Source organism: Chrysochloris asiatica, unplaced genomic scaffold, assembly GCF_000296735.1.
Source record: "Chrysochloris asiatica unplaced genomic scaffold, ChrAsi1.0 scaffold00113, whole genome shotgun sequence".
In the NCBI taxonomy this organism is placed as follows: Eukaryota; Metazoa; Chordata; class Mammalia; order Afrosoricida; family Chrysochloridae; genus Chrysochloris; species Chrysochloris asiatica.
This window is the reverse complement of record NW_006408631.1, coordinates 9,729,646-9,751,788: the sequence shown is the minus strand read 5'-3', so window position 1 is coordinate 9,751,788 and position 22,143 is coordinate 9,729,646. Positions and strand designations below refer to the sequence as shown.

Below are 22,143 nucleotides of genomic sequence, written 5' to 3'. Positions count from 1 at the left end.
CCAAAGATTTGTTATGTCTAGCAAAAATCACCTTTTGGAGTGGTCAAGGATGATTTTGTGGTCTAATCAGCAATTTTGAGATTCATAAACTCGACACCAAAAGTTTAAATTTAAACTAGTACTAGAATACTAGAAAATCCTAGTGTTTTTGCTTCACCTATGACCCTGAGCAACTCTGTTATTCTGCCTTGGGTTTTTATGAATCACATCATAATTTAAATGATATTAATAAACCAATATTAAATAGTTCCAATACCCCCCCCCCCAACACACACACACACACAACAGTTTGTTTAATTCACAATGTCTAAGATGCACTGGTAGCATAGTGGTAAAACTGCCAGCTGTTCCGTGGGAGACAGATGAGGTTTTCTGCTCCTGTAAAGATTTGCAGGCTTGGAAACCCGGTGCAGGGTCAGTATGAGTCAGAACTGACTCCACGGCACTTAACAACAAATTCCAACATTGGAGTCCCTGTATGGCCCAAAGTGTACACTTGGCTATTAATAGAAAGATTAGAGGTTCACATCCACCTAGAGGCATCTGAGACAAAAGATCTGATGACCTCCTTCTGAAAGATCAGAGCCCTTGAAAACCCTCTGAAGCACAGCTGTCCTCCAAAACACATGAGGTTGCCATGAGTTGGAATTGACAGCAACTGGTAATTCCATTTGTGGGTACCTACTTTGGTTTGGGCTAAAGAAAATTACATCTTATGTTCTAAAAAAGTTCTCTTTGATTAGTATGGAAATTTCTGAGTAGTTAGGAATCGTTATCAATGAGTCTTAAAAAGGATATAACTTAATAGCTTCCTTTAGTACTTCTACTTGAGAAACATTTCTGGTGACTTTCAAATAATGATAGTAGGCTTTCTATAAAAATAAATTATTAAAAGTTTGCCTTTAAAATTATTTGTACATACATTTATATTTTTTTGGAAATTTTGTGCATTTTCTTATTGAAAAGAGAAGGGTAGAGCCACATGCCACCTCTTGCCTGTCAGTCTGTTGTACTATGGTGACTTGTGTGTTCTGTGATACTGGAGGCTATGCTATCCAAGCAGGGTCACCCATGGTGGACAGGTTTCAGTGACATTGAAAGACTATAATGGACTAAGAAGGAGGACACAGTCATCCACTTCTGAAATAAAATGACCACTGAAAATCTTATGCCTAGCTGCTGAACATCGTCTGGTACCATGCTGTAAAATGAACCCCTCAGATTGGAAGGAATGATTGTAAGGATGGTGTAGGACCCAGCAGTGTTTCAGTCTACTGTGCATATAGAGTCACATGAGTTGGAAGCAACTCGATGGCACTTAACAACAGCAACAGCAACAAGAGTCACTTGAGGGGCTGTGGCATCTTCTCTGGGTTCAGGAGCCTGTAGTATTATACAACCAACATTTAATGCTCATTCCATCCAGTAAATACAATTTTCTTGCCTTGATGTTGTTTAAAGGAAAAGATGGTTGGTCAGGTCTACCTAATAACTAAATGTAGGGACCATGAAATCAAAGATGGAAAGTTTTTACTTTGTTAACTCTGTGCTCACAAGAGAGACTCACAAATACTAGGCTTTCAATAAAGCAGTGTTCTAAGTGTGACTGCATGAGTAACAAATATCTTAAAACAAAAATTAGTGCAACCTAGACTTTGGCTCCATGATTTGTAGAATTGTTTAGTTTCCTTAAATATCTAAGTTGAGTATCCATGCATAATCTCAAGTTCATTTTTAAATTTTTTATTTTATTGCTTTCCCTTGCCATTTTTAATTGGCCTCAGACTCAGAACTTGATAAGACTTGGAGCAGGGACCTCTGAACATCTTTTTGTTCTGTTGTCTATAAAATGGCAGACATTTTTGGCATAGCCTCCCAGACCTTTTTTATTACCCTAACATCTAAACTCAATAGGGAATCCCTGGTCTATGACTGGCAGAGGTGCTTATTTATTTGTTAGAGTTTTGCTGTCATATTACTTTTATCCCTTACCATGTCCTAACCACTGTTCTCTCAAATCCCTCTATTACGTTCTATTTTGAGTTGTTTGTTGTTGTTACTGCTGTCAAGTTGGTTCCAACTCATAAGGATTCTGTTTAGTAGAAGAGCGGCTGGTGAGTTTGAACCACTAACCTAGTGGTTAGAAGTCCAGTGCTTTTCCTGCAGCACCACAGAATTAAAATGTTACAGAATTTGGGTTTTGATTTCTGTAGTAGTTTAACTTGAGGTTTAGAGACAGTTGTTTATATCACCTAAAGTTGGAGAAAGTATGCTAAATTGATATTTATAAAAAGTGGTCTCGCCTTCAAGTACAGGAGAGCTTTGTTGAATTAAACTAATGTGGGTGAAGTGAATATTGGTATTTTAATGATACATGCATGATAATATATTGATGAATAGAAATATATTGTTTTCTCCTTCTTTCCTTTTGCCTTGTTATAAGTGAATATTCATGTAGCTACTCTGAAATTCCAAATTCTTTCAGTGGAGTCAGATTGTTTTCTTGGTTTACCTGTTGGCTTTAAAAGGCTTTTTGCACTAACCTGAACTTGGTTTTGCTTAGTTATGGTCAGCAGTGAAGACCTCATCTAAACTGTTAATTCCTGGACATTTTTTGGTTTAAGACTTAAAATCCTGTGGGAAAAGCATAGAAGTTGAAGGCTCTGTTGTCATTTGGTAATCCTTATTACCAATTATATTACTGTCCTACTTTTTAAAATGTGCCAGTTCTTTTTCATGGCAAGAGAAAATTTCTTATTTCCAGCTACATTCCGGTCAGTTTCCTTACCCCTCACCTCACCTCAAACACCAAGTTTGTTATGTGGAAAATATTTTTCTTAGATTTATTTTACTAAATATATTAGAGGTTGTGCAGTGCAATGGATTGCTTTTATATGGCCTTTCATGCCTTGCCTTAGTTGTTGTTAAGTGCTGTCATGTAGGTTCCAACTGATAGACCCTGTGTTAGGTTTCTGAGGCTGTAAATCCTTCCTGCAAGCAGAAAGCCTCATCTTTTTCCTGTGGAGCAGCTGATGAGCTCGAATCACTGACCTTGTGGTTAACAGTCCAGTGCTTATCCTACAGAGCCTCTGCACTCCATCATGGTTTTATAACTGACACCAAATAATTGGTTGGGACTATGCAAATAAGGTGATTTGGGCTCACTAAGGGGATTGGACAGCTTGCTTACAATGCAAATAAGGTATGTGGCACCCTATTAAGGGATTGGCCAGTGCTGCCATCTCTCTAGACTTTAAGTGAGCATTCCCAGAGGTGGAAAAGGGGACATTATAACCACCAAGAAGAACCTGGAATGGCACACTTGCTCTGGGGACCTCCTGGACCCAGGAGATAGAGACAGCAAGAAGCTGTAGGAAATGCAGCAGAGAACTGGCAGCAGTAGAACTAGGAGACAGCAGAAGACTTACATGGTGGGTGTCAGCCCAGGGAGCAAAAAGGCTGAGCACCTTTGGGCAGCAGGCTTACTGGTGGAATATGGTGCCTCCAGGCACTTGGTGGAGTTAGGCTCTCTGACCTATAGAGCTAGAGAGTTGAGTGGTGGTTTCAGGCCAACCTTACTGGCAGAGTGTGGATCTTCTGGACACTTCTGTGGAGTTAAAGAACTTTATAACATTTGTCCTGAGCAGGGCAGAGGCTGGACTAGCCAAGAAATCTGAAGGGTAGAGGGCCTTGAAGAGGCCTATAGGCATGGCTCAGAAGCTATCCTGACCAAACAAGTGTATCTTAAGTCATTCCTAATCCTGAATTTTAACCAGTTCCTTCACTAATAAACCCTATGAATAATGTCTGTGAGTTTTGTGTGGTTATTGCAACAAGTTATCGAGCCCAGTAAAGAAGTAGAGAGTAGTAGGGAGGGATGACTGATGTCCGAATTGGTGAAGAAGGTTGGAGAAAGGAGGTATGTATGACCTCTGTGTCTTAGGAATCAGCTTTGGGCTGATGTTGGTGTTGATTCTCCTTCCCATTGTGAAGTTACAGGAGGTTGGCTAATACTGCCTCCATGCTATTCTTATGGGTTGTTCAGATAAGGTTTTCTAGTTTAGATGTTTACAGAGCTGCAAGTGAAAGACATAGGTTATTCATTGAATGCCCTACTTTTGAGGGCTTCCTTAGTATGCATTGCCCTTTTCCATTCCCAGGGAAATAAATCTCTCTTGTCAAGAAGTTGATAGTAAGGTGGGCTAAGGCAAAACTTTTCTCTTGACCTATGGATAGAAAATAAGTCAATGTAAGAGAAGAAGTGGAAAAGGGACATCTAGAAGGGTGAGTAACCCTTTTTTTTTTTTTTTTTTTTTCCTTGTTTGTAAGTCAAATAAGTTTGAATACATTTATGCTTGATATTGAATTCTGAAATTATTTGTTCTGTGATTACTGAGTGTGATGTTAAGTGGCTTTTCCAAGTTTAGTGAAAACATACTTAATTCTGTAAACAAAATTAGGAATGTGTCTTGAATTTGCTTTGCTGTGGTTTTTTCCCCCCATTTCTCTGGGTTCTTGCATTTATTCTCTTGATCCATTCGTTTCATTGAGGAACAAGTGGTTGTGCAGTAATGATGCCATTTACATAATTTAAATCCCTGAAAGCTAGCTTCATTTACTTTGCAAGTATTTGGCAGTATCTTGAACTACTGGCAATATTTTGCTTTTGTGATTCTGTTATTTAGGAGATGCCAAAATTGGCAATAACAGTGTCAGCTCTTTGAAGAATGAAGACTTTACCATTCGAGGTTTACGGCGTGATGGGAATGCTGATGATATCTGGACTGCCTCACAAAATTCAAAATCCTGTGGGAAAAGCATTTCCATAGAAACTGCCAATTTAAGAGAATATGCTAGATACGTACTGAGGACTATCTGTCAACAGGTAATCTTCAAGCATAATTTACCTTTAACTTTGAATATGCAATTCTTCTTTCTGAGGAAGCTGCTCAATTTTGTAGTAAAGTTTTATGCAGGTGGTTTCTTTATTTTGAAGTGGTTTAGAATTTGCTGAAAAGTGGAAGAATAATAAAGAGAATTCTAGAATACCCTTGTCACTGATTTACATATATACATATATATACATACATACACACACACACATACATATATATATATATATTGCCACATTTGCTTTATAATTTTGTGTGTAAATGTATGTTCATATTTATATGATTTATTTCCTGTTGTAAGTAGATGGCATACATCTTACTCCTTTATTTTTTAATACTTCCTACACTATGAATTCCTTAACATACCATAGTACAATTATTAAAATCAAAATAAATTAACATTGATACAGTACTTGTTTCTAACTTATAGCCATTTCCCGATTTTGCCGGTTATCCCAGTAGTGCCCATATGGCACCACTTTTTTCCTCCCGTAGGGTAAACTGAGGATCATGTATTGCATTTTGTAGCCATGCATCTTGTTTCCTTTAATCAGGAACAGATTTACTGCCTTTCTTCTTCTTGGATAACATTGACATTTTTACAGAACATTGATCTGCTGTTTTATAGAATGGTCTTCACTTGATAGATCTATCTGTGGTGTTCTGTAGATTAGCTTCAGATTATGTGTACCTAGATAGAATAGTACAAAAGTCTTGTTGTATCCTTCTCCAGGGACCATATCTCAAGGAACAGGATGTCCCTTCACTCCCTCATTAGTGATGTTCATTTTGATCAAGATGGCTCTACTATATAGTTAACTATTCTTTCCCTTGCAGCTACTAAGCAATCTTTGGAAGATACTTTGAGACAATGTAATATGTTGCTCCTCATGAAACTTTGTACACGTCTGTGTAATGTTGACATCTAAAAAATACCCATTGCTTGCTATGCTAATATTTTACTAACATCGTGAGCTCAGAACTATGTAATAGTGATAATGTTGATGGGATCACATTTTTAGTAAGGTGTGCTTATAACCATGGTAATGGATAGCAAATAGTCAGATAGGTATTGTGCATTGGTCCACAACTATAGTTGTATAACTAGAGTTATCAGGGCAGTTATGTATGTTCTTTAAAAATTCCTGCTGTCTAGGTCTCACCAAGGAGCCCTGGTAGCATAGTGGGTTATGTGTAGAGCTGCTAAATGCAAGGTCAGGAATTTGAATTCACCAGCCATCTGCAGGACAAAGATGAGGCATTCTGCTCCGATAAAGAATTACAGCCTCATAAACTGTATACAGGAGTCCAAGTGTGGTGTTGTATAGGATAAGCACGGGACCATGAAATTGGTTTGAACCTCAAGGTCGGTGGTCCAAACTCACCAGCTGCTTCTTGGAAACCCTATACAGGGTTGCTATGAGTTGGAACTGAATCAATGACATTTAACAACAATAACAACAAAACCCTATACAGAGTTGCTCTGAGTCAGAACAGACTTGACAGTATTCAGCAGCAGCAGCATATCCCACCAACTAATATTGATTTGATTGGTCTAAGGTGGAACCTGGGCATTGGAATTTTTAAAATCTTCCCCTAGTGATTCTAATGAACAACCACAAGTGAACCAGTAGTGTACTGGTTTACAAACAGGGACTTCCAACCTGCTCATTGGGAGCCTACCCCCTGCTGGGAATTTGCTTTTCCACCCCAGAAATAATGAATCAGAATCTACATTTTAATAAGATCCCTAGGTGACTTCTATGTAAACATGTACAATGTGGTCTCTAAAAGTAATGAGCAGATCATGATAAATGTCATTATTAAATACCCACTTTAGGCTTTTCCCAGCATTTTCACTTTTTTAAAAACCATTAAAATATTCCTATTTGTGTTTTTTTTTTTTTTTCTATTGTGCACAAGTCCTGGTGTGGCACTGGGGTTAATGCACTGGACTTTAAGGTCAGTTTGAACTGAAAGGTCAGTGGTTTAAGCTCACCAGCTACACCTATGAGTTATAACTGACTCCATGGCACATCACAGTAACAACAACAATTTAGAACTTAAACTGCATACATATATAAAGAATCAGTGCTTATCAATCTAACTGCCATGTTATTTTTTAGGAATGGGTAGGAGAACATTGCTTAAAAGAACCTGAAAGACTGTGTACAGACAAAGAACTTATATTGGACCCTGTGCTTTCAAATGTACAAGCACAGAAGTTACTGCAGCTTATCTGTTATCCTCATGGCATTAAAGAATGTACCGAGGGGGACAACCTGCAAAGACAGCACATTAAGCGCATTCTTCAGGTAAGTGAACTATTTTTTTAAATTATGTTACTGTCTCTTGAAACATTCTTTGTAATTATAGGCAGTCTCTGGCTCATGAACAATAGCCATTCCTAAGCGTATCTTTAAGAATTTTCTGGTAATGTTATAGGTGCACGGAGTCAATGACAAAAAGTAGATACTGTTATAAATGTAATACTGCAATAATAGTAGTAACAAATGACACTTGTGAGTAGACACAGGTAGATACTCAAGCTGAACAGATATGGGAAGGTGAATGGGGGTATGTCCACAAGTATATAGAGGTTTGGCGGAGGCTGTTTCTACATGTATTTGTGCTGTAAATGTTAGAAAGGAGCGGGAGAAAGATGAGGCACTCTGCTCCCGTAAAGATTTACAGCCTTGGGAACCCTGCACAGGGTCGCTATGAGTCAGAACCAACTCCACGGCATACAGCCACCACCATAGAACATACAGGGGACACAGTTATAAGAACTTCTTTGCTATAACCAAACACCTTGAGAAGAGAATGGGTTTGCGGATTTAGGAGCACAGTGTTATTAGACATCTAGACATCTAGATCCGTTGGCATAGCGTGATCCACAAGGAAATGTTGTACATCCTGCTTTGGGGAGTACTGACTGGGGTCTTAACAGTATACTAGCAGCCATCTAAGATGCAACTGTTGATCTCTCCTCATCCGAGTGAAGAATAGTGAAGAAAACCAAAGACTTCATGAAATAACTCTGCCAAAGGACTAATGGAGCATGGGAACGGCCTCCAGTACCCTGAGAGACCAGAAGAACTCAATAGTGCCTAACTGCCACTGTTTTAAACACTATGATCAGTTGAAGGTTCTGGGCAGAGAAGAAACAACCTCCCTCCCCCAAATAAATAAATAAAACACAGTGTAGAACACAATTCAGGCTTACTAGTCTGGTAGAGACTGGTCAAACTCTCAAGACTGTGGCCCTCAGATACCCTTCGAGCATTGAATTGAATTCACCCCTAGGGATAAACCTTCAGCCAAATAACAGACAGGCCTATGAAGTGAATACATTGTATTGATGAGTACTATCCTCCCCATAATAAGTATTGTCAACCATGAGAGACCAAAAGAGCAGCACTTGTCTAAAACCAAAGCTCAGACTGCAGGAAGAGGCAAGAAGGGCGGGCAAAGGGAAATGGGACACACAGAGAAGAAGGGGAGAGCATGCTGTTATAATGAGGGGATTCGAAACAGTGTCATGAAACAAAATGTGTATAAATTGTTGAATGGAAAACTAATTTGCTCTGTAATCTTTCACCTAAACTACAATAAAAATAAATAAAATAGGTATACAAGTTGCAACAACAGTTATTTAGTCCTACTTCAGAGCAAGAAAAGGCTAGAAGTAGCCTTTGATTGATTTAATATCTGCATGTGCAGCAAGTGAAGGAAATTGTGATGAGTTTGTGGTGAGTGGGGGTTGGGTCAATCATTTCAAAATTAGAGCAAACTTACATAATATTAAAAAGCAACTAGGAATTCTTCATCACTCTGACGTTCATAATTCAGAGACATACTGTTTAATAAGAGTTTCTCTCTCACTTTTATTTTTTGTCATTGCTAGCTAATTTTCTATTTTAATTACCTATGATTGTTATGTCTTGCTTTTAATTTTATATATAATTGCCATGGAGTCCTGGTGTGGCACTGTGGGTTAATGCGCTGGACTGCAAGGCTGGTGTGAACCACAAAGTTGGAAGTGCAAGCTTACTATCACTCCTTGGAAACCCTATACAGGGTCACTATGGGTCAGAACTGACTCAATGGCATTTAACAACAACAGTATAGTTGCCATACTTTCTTGCTGGGTATATGTTTTTGTTGTTAAGTGTCGTCTAGTCGGTTCTGACTCATAGCGACACTATATAGTATTTCCGCAGAGCAGCTGGTGAGTTTTGAACTGCCAACCTTGTGGTTTATAATACAGCACCACACCAGGACTGTATATACATGGAATACACAATTTCTGCAAATTGTATACAATCATCAGATAAATATTCATTAGTCAGTATTGTAAGTACATAAGAAATTTCTTTGGTGGGGCAGATTCTATTAAATATGATTTGAGATCTAAAACAAAATTTGGCATGGGGTTTGTTACAGATAAATAATTTTAAGAGAGACATAAATAATTGCCTTATTTTCTTCCAGGGCCTAGGAGAGTCAGGCATATTATTTTAATGTTGATATTTATTTATTTGTGTCTACATGGAATATATCTATAGGATTGGAAGTGGTTTGATCCATATAAATCACTTTACCATGTTTGATCATTTTACCTGTCCTTGAGAGAGGGAATACTATCAGAAATGACTATATTTGAAGACATCTTCAGCATTCCTCATGTTGTAACTCATTGTATTCTCCTCAGAATCTTGAGCAGTGGACACTGAGGCAGTCCTGGCTAGAACTTCAGTTAATGATCAAACAGTGTCTGAAGGACCCAGTGAGTATACATGGAAAGCATGTCTGTGATTAAACAAAAGCATTTTGATGTTTGAATATAAAGTAAAATGTTCTTGTGTTTAACTCTAGGGTTCTGGATCTGTGGCTGAAATGAACAACCTACTAGACAATATTGCAAAGGCAACAATCGAGGTATTCCAGCAGTCAGCTGACATGAACAGTAATTCTTCTAATTCTGGCATGGGCCTCTTCAACCCAAACAGTATTGGAAGTACCGATACAGGTGGCACGAGACAGAATGGAATAAAGCCATTCCTGAGGTATTTGTTCCCCCTGTGGTTTTCTTGGGTTGTCATTAATTTTTGACAATGGCAAATTTTATTTATTAATAGTTGTTTTTTTTCCCCCTTAAAGCCACAAGAATGTAGATAAAATAATTGCTTGTAAGTGACAATTGTTGCTATTAAATAATAAGTGTAAAGTAAACTGACTGATACCTTAGTGTTCTTAATTTTAGATTAAATTAGAGCCAGATTCCTTGGAATCATAGATGGCACTAAAGGTTCATTTATTATCTTTTGTCTTCTCTGCTATTGTCTAGGAAACACTCTCTCTATTATCCTTATTCACAAGCAAATCTGTATAACAATATTATGGAAATGTAATTTAATTTAGAAGTAGGACACGTATGAAAATCTTCAAATGCTACTTTCGTTATGGAAGGCAGATTGGTTTATGTCATCATTTGAGTTAGAAGTATAACTGGTCTATTTTAAATTTTTAAATTGGTCACTACTGTACTTAAATACAGAGTCCTGATATGGCGCTATGGGTTGCTGTGCTGGACCTCAAGGTTGATTTGAACCAGAAGGTCTGCAGTTCAAACTCACCAGCCACTATTCAGAAATTGTATACAGAGTCGCTATGAGTTGGAACCAACTCGATGGCATGTAACAACAACATGCTTAAATATGGAGTCCTGGGGTGGCGCTGTAGGATAAGCACTGGGTTGCCAACCACAAGGTTGTCAATTCAAACCCACCAGCCACTCCTTGGAAACCAACTTGAAGACACTTAGCAACAATAGCAACATGCTTAGATATAATCAGAATATTCCATTTTGTAGCCAGTGTATATTCTCCTCTGGTAAAATGGATTGTTATTGATCAGAGAGGCCAAATAGTGGAGAAACACTTTTTTTTTTTGGATGAAAGAAAACATAGTATGGTTATCCTACCAGAACCCCACTTCTTAGTATTTTCCATAAGTGTGGTTGGAAAGTATTGCAAATGCGTTATTTTCAAGAAGGTCGTAGAGAAATAAAAGAGGATTTTAGAGTAAACTGTGTGGCTTGTGCTTAACAGCTTTAGCTGGGAGTTTTTGCTGTAACTGTGACAGTAGAGAAAAAGATTACTTATGGGGGTTTAACACCTATTTCTTATTTTAGCTCCTCTGAACGCAGGGGTGTGTGGCTGGTGGCCCCCTTAATTGCCAGGCTGCCAACTTCTGTGCAAGGAAGAGTGCTGAAAGCTGCTGGGGAAGAGCTGGAGAAGGGACAGCACTTGGGTTCCTCTTCCAAAAAGGAGCGAGACAGACAAAAACAGAAAAGGTATGAATGTCTTAAAGTGGATCTCTGTATGTAGCACACTGCAAACATGAATGGTTATTGTACTCAGTGTTCACTGAAATTTGGTTTTTAAAGAATTGGTAATAATCTCTGTTAGGCAAGCCTCTGTCCTAAAAACATTCCAATAGTGACTACAGGGTTTCTCAGCCAGAACTTTGGAGCTCCTCTTCACACCTACTGAATCAAACCTGCTTCCTGTATCGTATTTTTAATGATCTATACTGTTTTTCAATTATCTATAGCTTATACAAGGAGCTCTGGTAGCGTAGTTGTTACAAATCGGGCTGCGAACTGCAAGATCAGCAGTTAGAAACTACCAGCTGTTCTGTGGGAGAAAGATGAGCCTTTCTGCTCCCGTAAAGATGTACAGCCTCGGAAACCCTGTACAGGGTCGCTATGAGTCGGAACTGACTCCACGGCACATACCAACAACAACAACAGAGCTTATACAGGCTCACTGTGAGTCAGAACTGACTCAATGGTGCTTAAAAACAGCAACAACAGACCTATTTTTATTTATTTAGCTATTTTTATTTATTTAGCTATTTATGTTTAAAATGCATAGACTTGCTTATAATTCTGTCACGTTGAACGTGATATAATTACTGCTGTTTTTAACATCTAGTGCTCTTATTCTGTATGAGATACTGAAACTTTTTAAAAGACATCAAGTTTAATGTTTTCTTAATTTATTTTGTGGCCAAGAAAAAGGTCCACATAATTATATTTGAAAAGTAACAATGTCACTGAGAAAAAAGAGAACGTCACACTGAAGCCCAAACTTCAGTCCAGAAGTAAAGGAAAAATATGACTATCATTTCTCGCATATTTTAAAAACTCTTAAATATACAGGTTTCTTGTCATCTAGTGTAGCATAGTGGTTACAAGTCAGTCTGCTAACCTAAAGGTCAGCAGTTCAAAACTACCAGTCATTCCATGGGAGAAAGATGAAGCTTTCTGTTTCTGTAAAGATTTACAGCCTCGGAAACCCTACACAGGGTTGCTGTGGAACCGACTCCAGAGCACACCACCACCACCAATTAATAATATTTTGTTGTCGTGGGTTAAGTGCCGTCGAGTCGGTTCCAATTCACAGTGATTCTGTATAGGCTTTCTGAGGAGCAGCTGGTGAGCTTGAACCGCTGACCTTGCAGTTCAAACCAACCTTGCAGTCCAGCTCATTAATCCACAATGCCACACTGCCATTTATTGATATTTTTAAAAATGCCAATTTCTTGTATACAATGCATTACATATGTGAGCTCTTAAATTTCTCACAGAAATTATATGTGCTAACTTCTTTCATTGTCTCCATTTTATACCTGAGGAGACCGAGGTACTGAAAGGTTATAAATTAAGGTGTTCAAGTTTACATAGCTAAGAAGTGATAAAGCTGGGGTTTGAACCCAGGCTTCCCAGCTTCTGAACCTGAGCTGTTAACTACAGTAAATTTCTCATATGTATCTTGTTTGCCAAGTGGTTGTTTTACCGTCTTTGCCAGAAGAATCTTAATTTTCAAAGTTTATTTGCTAATGGGTGATGGTACTTACTACATTGCCTTACATCCTAGGACAGGTCTTGTTAACAGAGACTTGAAAGGTATTTCTTCCTAAATTAGTGCCTATCCGTACTGCTGGTTTAGGATGAAGCCTATGAAAGTATTTTAGCATTTTAAGAAGATTTTCTTTCCACTTTAGCATTTTGTTACTCTTTATTATTTGACACCTGTTCTCTGAGGATTGAAGAAATATTAATGAAATGCAAATTTAAAAATAAATACTATTTCTTCCACATGCCTTAAGGAAAGTGGTCTATAAACCAAGGCTGTGGGGTGTGGATATGGGGTTGCACACTAGAGGTCACCAAGTAGCACACCATGGAATCTTCTAGCTGAATTTCTAATCTTAACTTTACCAGAATCCCATGTTTGGTTTTGAGAAATCTGCTGTAATACAGAAGACAAACAGACAAAAGCACAACATACATCCAGGCCAGTTTAGTGACTCTCAAATAAGAAATTTCAGGCTTACATTTTTTTTCTTTTAAAAGTTTTTCTTACTGATGCAAACCAGTTTCCTCAAATCCCTCACAGCCTCACATGTAAAATGGAGGTTGGGAATACCTTCAAGGGACAGTAGAGCATATTAAGTTATTTGGAAGTATTACAGTGGCTTTTAATCTTATTAGTAGAGATACAATTTAACTTTTCAAGTTGTCCTTGCCTATTTATTCCTCCCTCTTTCTTTTTTAATAGTAAAATAAATAAGAGCAAATAACCCGAGGGAAAGAAGTCAGTGTGGCAACAGGCTGTAATCTATCCTTTCTAACTAAATCTCATGTTATTACTTCCTTTGTAGTATGTCTCTTTTGAGTCAACAGCCTTTCCTCTCACTGGTACTTACCTGTCTTAAGGGACAAGATGAACAACGGGAAGGCCTCCTAACATCTCTCCAGAATCAAGTTAATCAGGTAAAGTATAGTATAATATTAGGCCAGGAAAATTTCTTTCTATGGCACTAATTTGTTTTCCTTTCAAGTTCTGAGATTAAACGAATAAGGGTACTACATCTTTTGATTAGATGCTAAGAGACACAATCCATGCCCTATTCTCCCACCTGACCGTGTAGGCACATGATAAACAGTTGTATACTGTTGATTATGCCTCTAGTACCTGTAGGCTGTAAAAATATACTTTTACATGTAGCTTTGAAATATCCTCTCATCTCTGTCTCTGCCTGTGTTTCAGTGTGGATGGCAACAAAACAGAAGAGCCTGTGTCCAGCTCCATGCACCAGACAAGTTCTGGACTTGTTCTCTTTACACTCAGAAACTCAATGTTCTTTGCCTGCCACAGGCACATTGATGCCATACATGTGCACATATACCAGGAAACCAAACCAAGCCTTTGAGTCAGTTCAGACTAATGACAATCAACCAGATGTAGAGTCCAACTGCTCCATAGAGTTTTCAATGGCTATAATCAGTCCTGCTGTGGCGCTGTGGGCTAATGCGCCAGACTGCAAAGTCGTTTGAACTGCAAGGTCGGTGGTTCAAGCTCACCAGCTGCTCCTTGGAAACCCTATACAGGGTCGCTATGGGTCGGAATCAACTCGATGGCATTTACAACAGCAACAACAATCTTTCAGAAGCACTTAATCATTTATGCCACCCAGCAACTCCTTGTTATTGTTGTTAAGTGCCGTCAAGTTGGTCCCGAATCATATCAACCCTGTATAAGGTTTTGGAGGAGCAGCTGCTGAGCTAGAACTGTCAACCTTGCAGTTCAGATTAACTTTGAGGTCTACCGCATTAACCTGCAGAGCCACACCAGGGCTCCAGAAACTTCTTAATGCACTCATTAATTAATCAAAAGGCATATTGGTTAACTTTCAAAGAATTTGGATTGCCTTTTCACCAGTCAGAATTCTCCTGGTCAGTATTTGGAACACTTGCAGTGTGTGTGCTGAAAGACAATGGACTGACCAGATAAGAAATTAGAGGACGTGGAATTTGAGCAGAGTGGATAGAGGAATCACCTGGGATTTTTACATCATGACACAGAGCCTAATGTACCTCTCCTTGTGGCACTGTCTGTCTGTTGAGTTAACATCATGTCTTTCCCTTCAGCAGTAGTTTGGTGATCCTTTTAACATTTAAATCACATCATGTCATTCTAGTGTCTAAAATGCTCTTATGTACTGTTATATATTGAATCATGTCCCTCCAAAAGATGTGTCAGCTTGGCTGGACCATGATTCTCAGTGGTTTGACAGATATGTGATGATGTAATATAACAGTTTCATTCAATGTAAATGAAAAACAACAATGGTCTCAAATGTCACAACAGTTGTGAGAATGAGCAGGACTGGGCAGTGTTTTTCTGTTGTGCTCAGGGTCACTATGAGTGGGGACCTAACATCCCTGATTTAATGTCAGAGAGTTTCCCAGGAGTGTGGCCTGCAACGCCTTTTGTCTTACAAGAGATAAAAGGAGTGAGAAGCAAGCAGAGAAGGAAGGACCTACTGTCACCATGAGAGAAGAGCCAAGAGTAGAACGCATCCTTGGTGGGTCCTGGCATTGTGAAGTTCCAAGATCCAGGGAAAGATTGATGCCAAGACACATGGAGATTGCCAAGGCCAAGAGACGTGGAGGTCTCCAAGGAATGTTGGACCTACCGATGCTGAAAGTAAACAAGGACTTTTCCCAAGAGCCAGCCTACAAGAGCGGAAGCCTTCCCCTAGAGTCAGCATTCTGAATTTGGGCTTATATAGCCACCTAGAATACATTTCTGTTTGTTACAGGCATCCACTTGTGCTAGCTCTGTTATAACAATGCTAGATAACTAAGACATATACCTAGAATAAAAATTCACAGCTGGGACTTCTCAGACCCTTGTGCATTCTAGCTCTGGCTCCCGCTTCTAACTCATTTCCTACAAGCCTTGCCCTTACGCAGGCTACTCTTTTTCATTGGCCAGATTGCTGTTGAATTTACCAAGCAAGTTCCCATTTCAGCACTTTTGAATCTTTTCTTCTCTTCACCTGGAAGGTCTACTCTGTCAATTCATTAAGGTCTTTGTTCAGGAGGTCTTCCTTCCCTGGACATTCTCAAAACTAAGCCCACTGTCATTCTCTGTTCCCTTGCCCTGCTTCTGACCACTTTTCACACTTCAGCTCTTTTCCCAGCTACATGACAACTAGTGTTTTGGGTAACTACCTTCCACCCTGAATTCAGAATTGGCAGAGACCTGGATCTCTTGCTGAGATTTGGGAAATGCTCCCCTCACTGGACAGTATACGTACAGGCCATTTGTTGGGCTGCATAGTTCTGCATATGACTCATTTTCATTCCTTTAAAACTGATTCTCATTTGCTACCACTTCAGAAAACTGATGATGTTTTCTTTATTTTGCCCATGTCATCAGATTCTAGGGTGTTACCCATTTGTGGTTTGTCTTTCCTGAGTGGCCCAGCATTAGTTTGAGTCAGTCAGGAAGCATCAAACTCTATAAGTTGATACGCCACTTGGCTGATATCCAAGATACCAAGTTTTTTCAAGATAGTATATGTCGTCTTTATCAAGGAAGGCAAATTTAAAAGATAACAAAACCTATCTTCAATAAAACATCAAAATAATAATATATACCTTTTAGGTTTCAGAGCAAAGAGCACTGATGATGTAGTGAGTTACGCATTAGATTGCTAACCAAAAGGTCCATAGTTTGAACCAATCATCTGCTCTGCAGGAGAAAGATGAGGTTGATCTGTTTCCTGCAAAGTCTTCCATTCTCAGAAACCCAAAGAGGTAGTTCTACTCTGTCCTTTCGGATCTCTATGAGTTGGAATCTACTCAGTGGCAGTAGGGTAGGGTTCAGAGTATGTTCCTAGAAATAGAATACAGGACTGATATACAGTGAATATCTTTTCAGCACTTTCCTTCATAAAGCCAGTTGGGGGCGGGGGGCAGCGGGGGTGGGGAGTGGGGTGGAGACAGGAAATATATTTTTAATATCTATGTTTTGGTTAGTGTTTAACTTGATCTCTTTCTAATGCATTTTTCAGACTTGGTAACAGGAAAACCACCTATATATGAATTTCTCTTCCCATGTAGAAATATAAGTTAGCATTTGTAGATTTCTGTTTGTATGGAGGAAAGAAAAACATTGAGTAGTGTTTAAATATTTCATTTTAGCTTCATTTGTTAATTTGTTCAAGTGAAGAATTTGCTTTTGGCTGCTCATATAAAACTCAATTTAACATTGAATCAGAGTAAAATCCAATTTTAATAAGGAAAGCCAAAATGTATTCCACCCTCCTTTTTTTTCCCCCCTTAGATTTTAAGTAACTGGAGAGAAGAACGCTACCAAGATGATATTAAAGCACGGCAAATGATGCATGAAGCCTTGCAACTTCGTCTAAATTTGGTAAGAGACATTCCCAGTATTTTTCCTCCATTAAAATTAATGCAAACATGAAAATAAACTCTTTCTATTTCCACTGTGTATAAAGGCTATACTACAAGGTGAGGCCTTCCATTGTTTGCGCTTTTTAACTACTTCCCTGTCTCAAATGCTCTCTTTTCCTTCCTGTCTGGTCTAGCTTCTAGTAGTAGATATTTCAGGCATTGATCTGCTCTCTCCACCTGGCCTATGCCAGTTAGTCTCTCCTCTTTAGTTTGATCTAGGAATACATCTCAGAGACAGAACCACTGTTTTGAGATGTATTAGTTTGAATTATACAATATATATTTTTTTTATGTCCTTTGAGTCAATATTTTGCCAGACTTCCCATCAAATTGGTCATATAAAAACACATTTCATCATGAGGCTGGCTTCACAGAAATTTAACATTTCTCATCCATTGTATATACCTTTGAATTCTTCCTTTACCATAAGCCAAGCCCAAATGAAAGCTGCTCTGGAGGTGAGTTTGCCTTATATTTTGGTACTTCTGGTCAAGTGTTGCTCTAATGGATGCAAAACAAAACCATTCTATAGCCTGACCTATAGGAAGCAGTGTTTGTCCTTTTATTTACTTATTAAATGACCAACTTCCTGTGGTAAATGAACTAAAAAATGTGAAGTAGGAAAAAAGGAAAATGGGAAAGTCTGTAAATTAGTCTGTTTTTTTAATTTTTAAACTAATCAAAATTTAGCTGCATAAAGTAATGGGGTTGTAATTCTCTCTTTAACAGAATGTGATTTTTTTTAAAAAATTGTATTTTATTGCTAGGTAGGAGGAATGTTTGACACGGTGCAGAGGAGTACCCAGTGGACAACAGACTGGGCCCTCCTGCTTCTTCAGATCATTACTTCAGGAACTGTTGACATGCACACTAATAAGTAGGTCTTCATCATTTCATATTTCTTTTGCTGCATGTAGGTGTGGTATAAAAACGGATATGTTGTTGTTCTTAGGTGATGTCGAGTTGATATACAGACCCTATGTAGTACTTATGATATAGAGACCCTATGTGTACTTATGAGGAATCTGTACCTGGACCAAAAAGCAGTTGTTCGAACAGAGCATGGGAACACTGAATGTTTTAAAATTGGGAAAGGTGTGTGACAAGGTTGTGTTCTTTCACCATACTTATTCATCCTGTATGCTGAGCAAATAATACGAGAAGTTGGGTTCTATGAAGAAAAATGTGGCATCAGGATTAGAGGAAGACTCATTAACAACCTGTGATATGCAGATGAGATGATACAACCTTGCTTGCTGAAAGTGAAGAGGACTTAAAACATTTACTGATGAAGATCAAATAGCACAGCCTTCGGTATGGGTTACATCTCAATGTCAAGAAAGCAAAAATCCTCACCACTGGACCAATAAACAACATTCTTATCAACAGAGAAAAGATTGAAGTTGTCAAGGATTTCATTCTTCTTGGATCAACTATCAACACTCACGGAAGCAGCAGTCAAGAGATCAGACGATGTATTGCATTAGGCAAATCTGCTGCACAGGAACTTTTTGCAGTGTTGAAGAGCAAAGATGTCAGTTTGAGGACTAAGGTGCGCCTGACCCAAGCCATCAGTGAATAAGGAAGATCATAGAAGAATTGATCCCTTTGAATTAAGGTGTTGGAGGAGAATATTAAAAGTGTCATGGGCTGCCAAAAGAACCAATAGATCCATTTTGGAAGAAGTGCAGCCAGAGTGCTCCTTTGAGGCCAAGATGGCTAAACTTTGTCTCTCATCCTTTGGATATATTGTCAGGAGGGAACAGTTGCTGGAGAATGATATCATGCTTGGTAAGATGGAGGGTCAGAGAAAAAGAGGAAGACCACCAACGAGATGGATTGGCCAGGTGGTATCATTGATGGCATCAAGTGTGGCAGCAGTAGTGAGGTTGGCCTAGGATCGGACACTGTTTCGTTCTGCTGTGCATTGGGTCGCTATGAGTCGGTTCTGACTCGATGGCACCTGACAACAACAATGTGGCAGAGTCAAACTGCCCCATAGGACATTCTAGGCTGTAATCTGTATGGGAGTAGATCATGTGATGCTGCTTGGGGGGTTGGAACCTCCTGCCTTTTCTTTAGCAGTCATATGCTGAGCCTACTACATCACCAGGCTCCTTAAACTTCAATCTACTGGCTACCAATTCTGACACATCTTATTTTCTTAAGCAGCACTATGAATTCTGTACCTTGTATGAAAATGCTCAGTACACTCAGTGTATCTTGGTTTTACTTTAAGAATAAAAATACTTATTTTCTCTCACTTTAGTGAATTATTCACAACAGTTCTTGACATGCTGGGTGTTTTAATCAATGGAACATTAGCCTCTGACCTGTCAAATGCATCCCCCGGGGGATCTGAAGAGAACAAACGTGCATATATGAATTTAGTAAAGAAACTGAAAGTAAGTTTTGTTTATCTTATGAATTTCAACTGTTCATGGATTTGCTATAGCATTTTTATCTTAATTCACTAAATTTAATGTTATTTCTTGCATCCAACTTCATTTAATATGATTAATGTTTGTTAATCTCAGTTTACCAGTACCCCCAAATTACAAGCATATAATCTTCAATATTTTTAAAATAAGTATAGTCACAAAACGTTTAATTTTTTAAGGAACTTTGTAAATCCACTATCAGATACATGAGTGGACTTCAAAAGTTTATGGAAAAATGGAATAAAAAGGTAATGGAATTTTTCCGTAAACTTTTTGAAGTCCCATTATATAAACAAAATGTTCAATAAAAGTTTTTTTAATTAAAAAGATAAATATTTTTAAAGTTTTTGGCCCAAACTGCTTGGACTGCCATATGTAATTCAAAGCCATTCCTATAGGTACTTGTAAATCAGATTCATTTGAATATGCACTAATACAACCTTTGAAATGAATAGTAAACATACATCAGGAAAAGAAAATTAATATATCTGACTACCTTATCAATAAAACAACCATCAATTACCTTATAGTCTGACTCTGGATGCGGAAAATGTCCCTTCCACGTTGCAGCTCCTGCCTTCTGATTGTGAACACTACCCTGGATTTTTGCCATTTCAGCACTATGATTTTGTTGTGTAACTGATATGCCTTGAAATATGTTCTATTTTCTACTTAAATAGAAGAATTGAAACATTGTCTTCCCTGTAATTTGGAGCTGCTTCCTATAGACCATGTTGAAGGTTAAAAACATGCAGCTGCCAAAAAGGAAATATCTCATAGGCCAACTTCCTTCTTAGTAACTTTTGTCTCCATGGTAGTTTCTGGCTTACTTCTCTGTTTTTTTGTGTGTATGTGTTTTATTTTTTTATTTTTTCCCCTTTTAGAAAGAGCTAGGAGACAAGCGATCAGAAAGCATTGACAAAGTTCAACAGTTGCTACCTTTGCCGAAACAGACTTGCGACGTCATTACCTGTGAGCCTATGGGTTCCTTGATTGATACAAAAGGAAACAAAATTGCTGGATTTGACTCTATAGATAAAAAACAGGCAAGAGTAAATGTTTTGTTTTGTTTTTTCTCATATGAAATTATATCAACGTATGAAAATCAAATACTTTTTGTCTTCCAAAAAATGACAAAGAGTCCTGGTGTGCCACTGTAAAATAAGCACTGGACTGCTAACCGCATTGTTGAAACCCTCCTGTTGCTAGTCAGATTGCTGTGAGTAGGAAGGAATGTGAAGGCACTGAACAGCAGCAACATGATATAAAACCTTTCACTTGTGATTAAAAATCTTACTCTTGCTATTTATTAAGTGCCGTTGAGTTGGTTCATACCCATAGCGACCCTGTATAGGGTTTCCGAGGAGCAGCTGGTGAGCTTGAACCAGCAACCTTGCAGTTCAAAGGGCTTTGCAGTCTGGCGCATTAACTTACAGTGCCACACCAGGACTCTTGCCATTTATAGGCAGTGGCAATTGACATTATCATGTAAATAGGCCAAGTGTGTGTTTTTAACTCTTTATTTTAAAATTTTACCTGAATTTACATACATTTCTGAAACCCATTGATAATACTAAGTAAAAATATAATGTTTTTTGTTTTGTTTTGTTTTGTTTTAATGAAAGCAAATTCAAACAGAGTATGTTCAGATTGCGGATAACCACAGATGTTGTACAATCACAGAGATGAAAGGACAGGCGAGCACCAACCTCAAGGGGAAGTGGTAGACATTTACAGGGTAGAAAGGTGTGTGTGTCATGGCAGAGAGTGTTATGGGAACAGATGAAGAGGAGGTGGTCACAGAAGACTTCCCAGAAGAATTGACACTTGAGCCATTTTGAAGGCCAAGAGTAACTGGGAAGTAGGGAAAAGTGTGGTACAGGCATAAAAAAAAGTTTATGCAAAGACATGAGAGAATTGTGGCTTAAAGGAGAAAAATTATGAGGGGGCTTCAAAAGATCATTTAAAATTCTCTTTCAATTTCATTTTTCCATGAACATTTTGAAGCCCCCTAGTAACCTGAGTACCTTATATCAAGGGGGTTGTACAGGAAATAATTAAGTCTTGAAAAAGTGGAGTTTGCAGTACCACTGGACCTTCTAGTGAGGATATATCAAGAAGGCATATGGGTATGTGATCTTGAATCCAGGAAAAAGGTCTACTTTCAAGACAGATAAGATAGAAGGAAAGTGTCAATTTTCAGGTTGTTGTTGTTAAGTGCTGTTGAGTTGGTTCCGACGGATAGCAGCCCTGTATAGGATTTCCGAGGAGTGGCAAGTGAGCTTGAACCACAGACCTTGAGGTTCAAACCCACCTTATAGTCCACCAAATTAACCTTCAGTGCCACACCAGGACTCCCAAGACATGTGGATATGTGACCTCGAATCCTAGGGGAAGTGGTGCACTTTCTACTAAGACAGATAGTAAGAAACTGGCATTTTCATGTGGTTGTTGAGCTTTAAGGAGCCCC

The 22,143-nt window shown here is 38.5% G+C and overlaps 1 protein-coding gene across 1 annotated transcript in view; it reads left to right on the top strand.

Moving 5' to 3' along the window:
* Window positions 1-22,143, top strand: part of MED12L (mediator complex subunit 12-like) — a 470,668-nt gene that overhangs the window by 396,043 nt on the left and 52,482 nt on the right. The window contains exons 25-34 of the mRNA XM_006867983.1: window positions 4,686-4,885; window positions 7,019-7,207; window positions 9,607-9,681; window positions 9,771-9,961; window positions 11,089-11,250; window positions 13,626-13,737; window positions 17,102-17,191; window positions 18,000-18,109; window positions 19,502-19,637; window positions 20,558-20,719. Coding sequence (XP_006868045.1) covers window positions 4,686-4,885; window positions 7,019-7,207; window positions 9,607-9,681; window positions 9,771-9,961; window positions 11,089-11,250; window positions 13,626-13,737; window positions 17,102-17,191; window positions 18,000-18,109; window positions 19,502-19,637; window positions 20,558-20,719 — 1,427 coding nt within the window. The remainder of the gene's footprint in view (window positions 1-4,685; window positions 4,886-7,018; window positions 7,208-9,606; window positions 9,682-9,770; window positions 9,962-11,088; window positions 11,251-13,625; window positions 13,738-17,101; window positions 17,192-17,999; window positions 18,110-19,501; window positions 19,638-20,557; window positions 20,720-22,143) is intronic.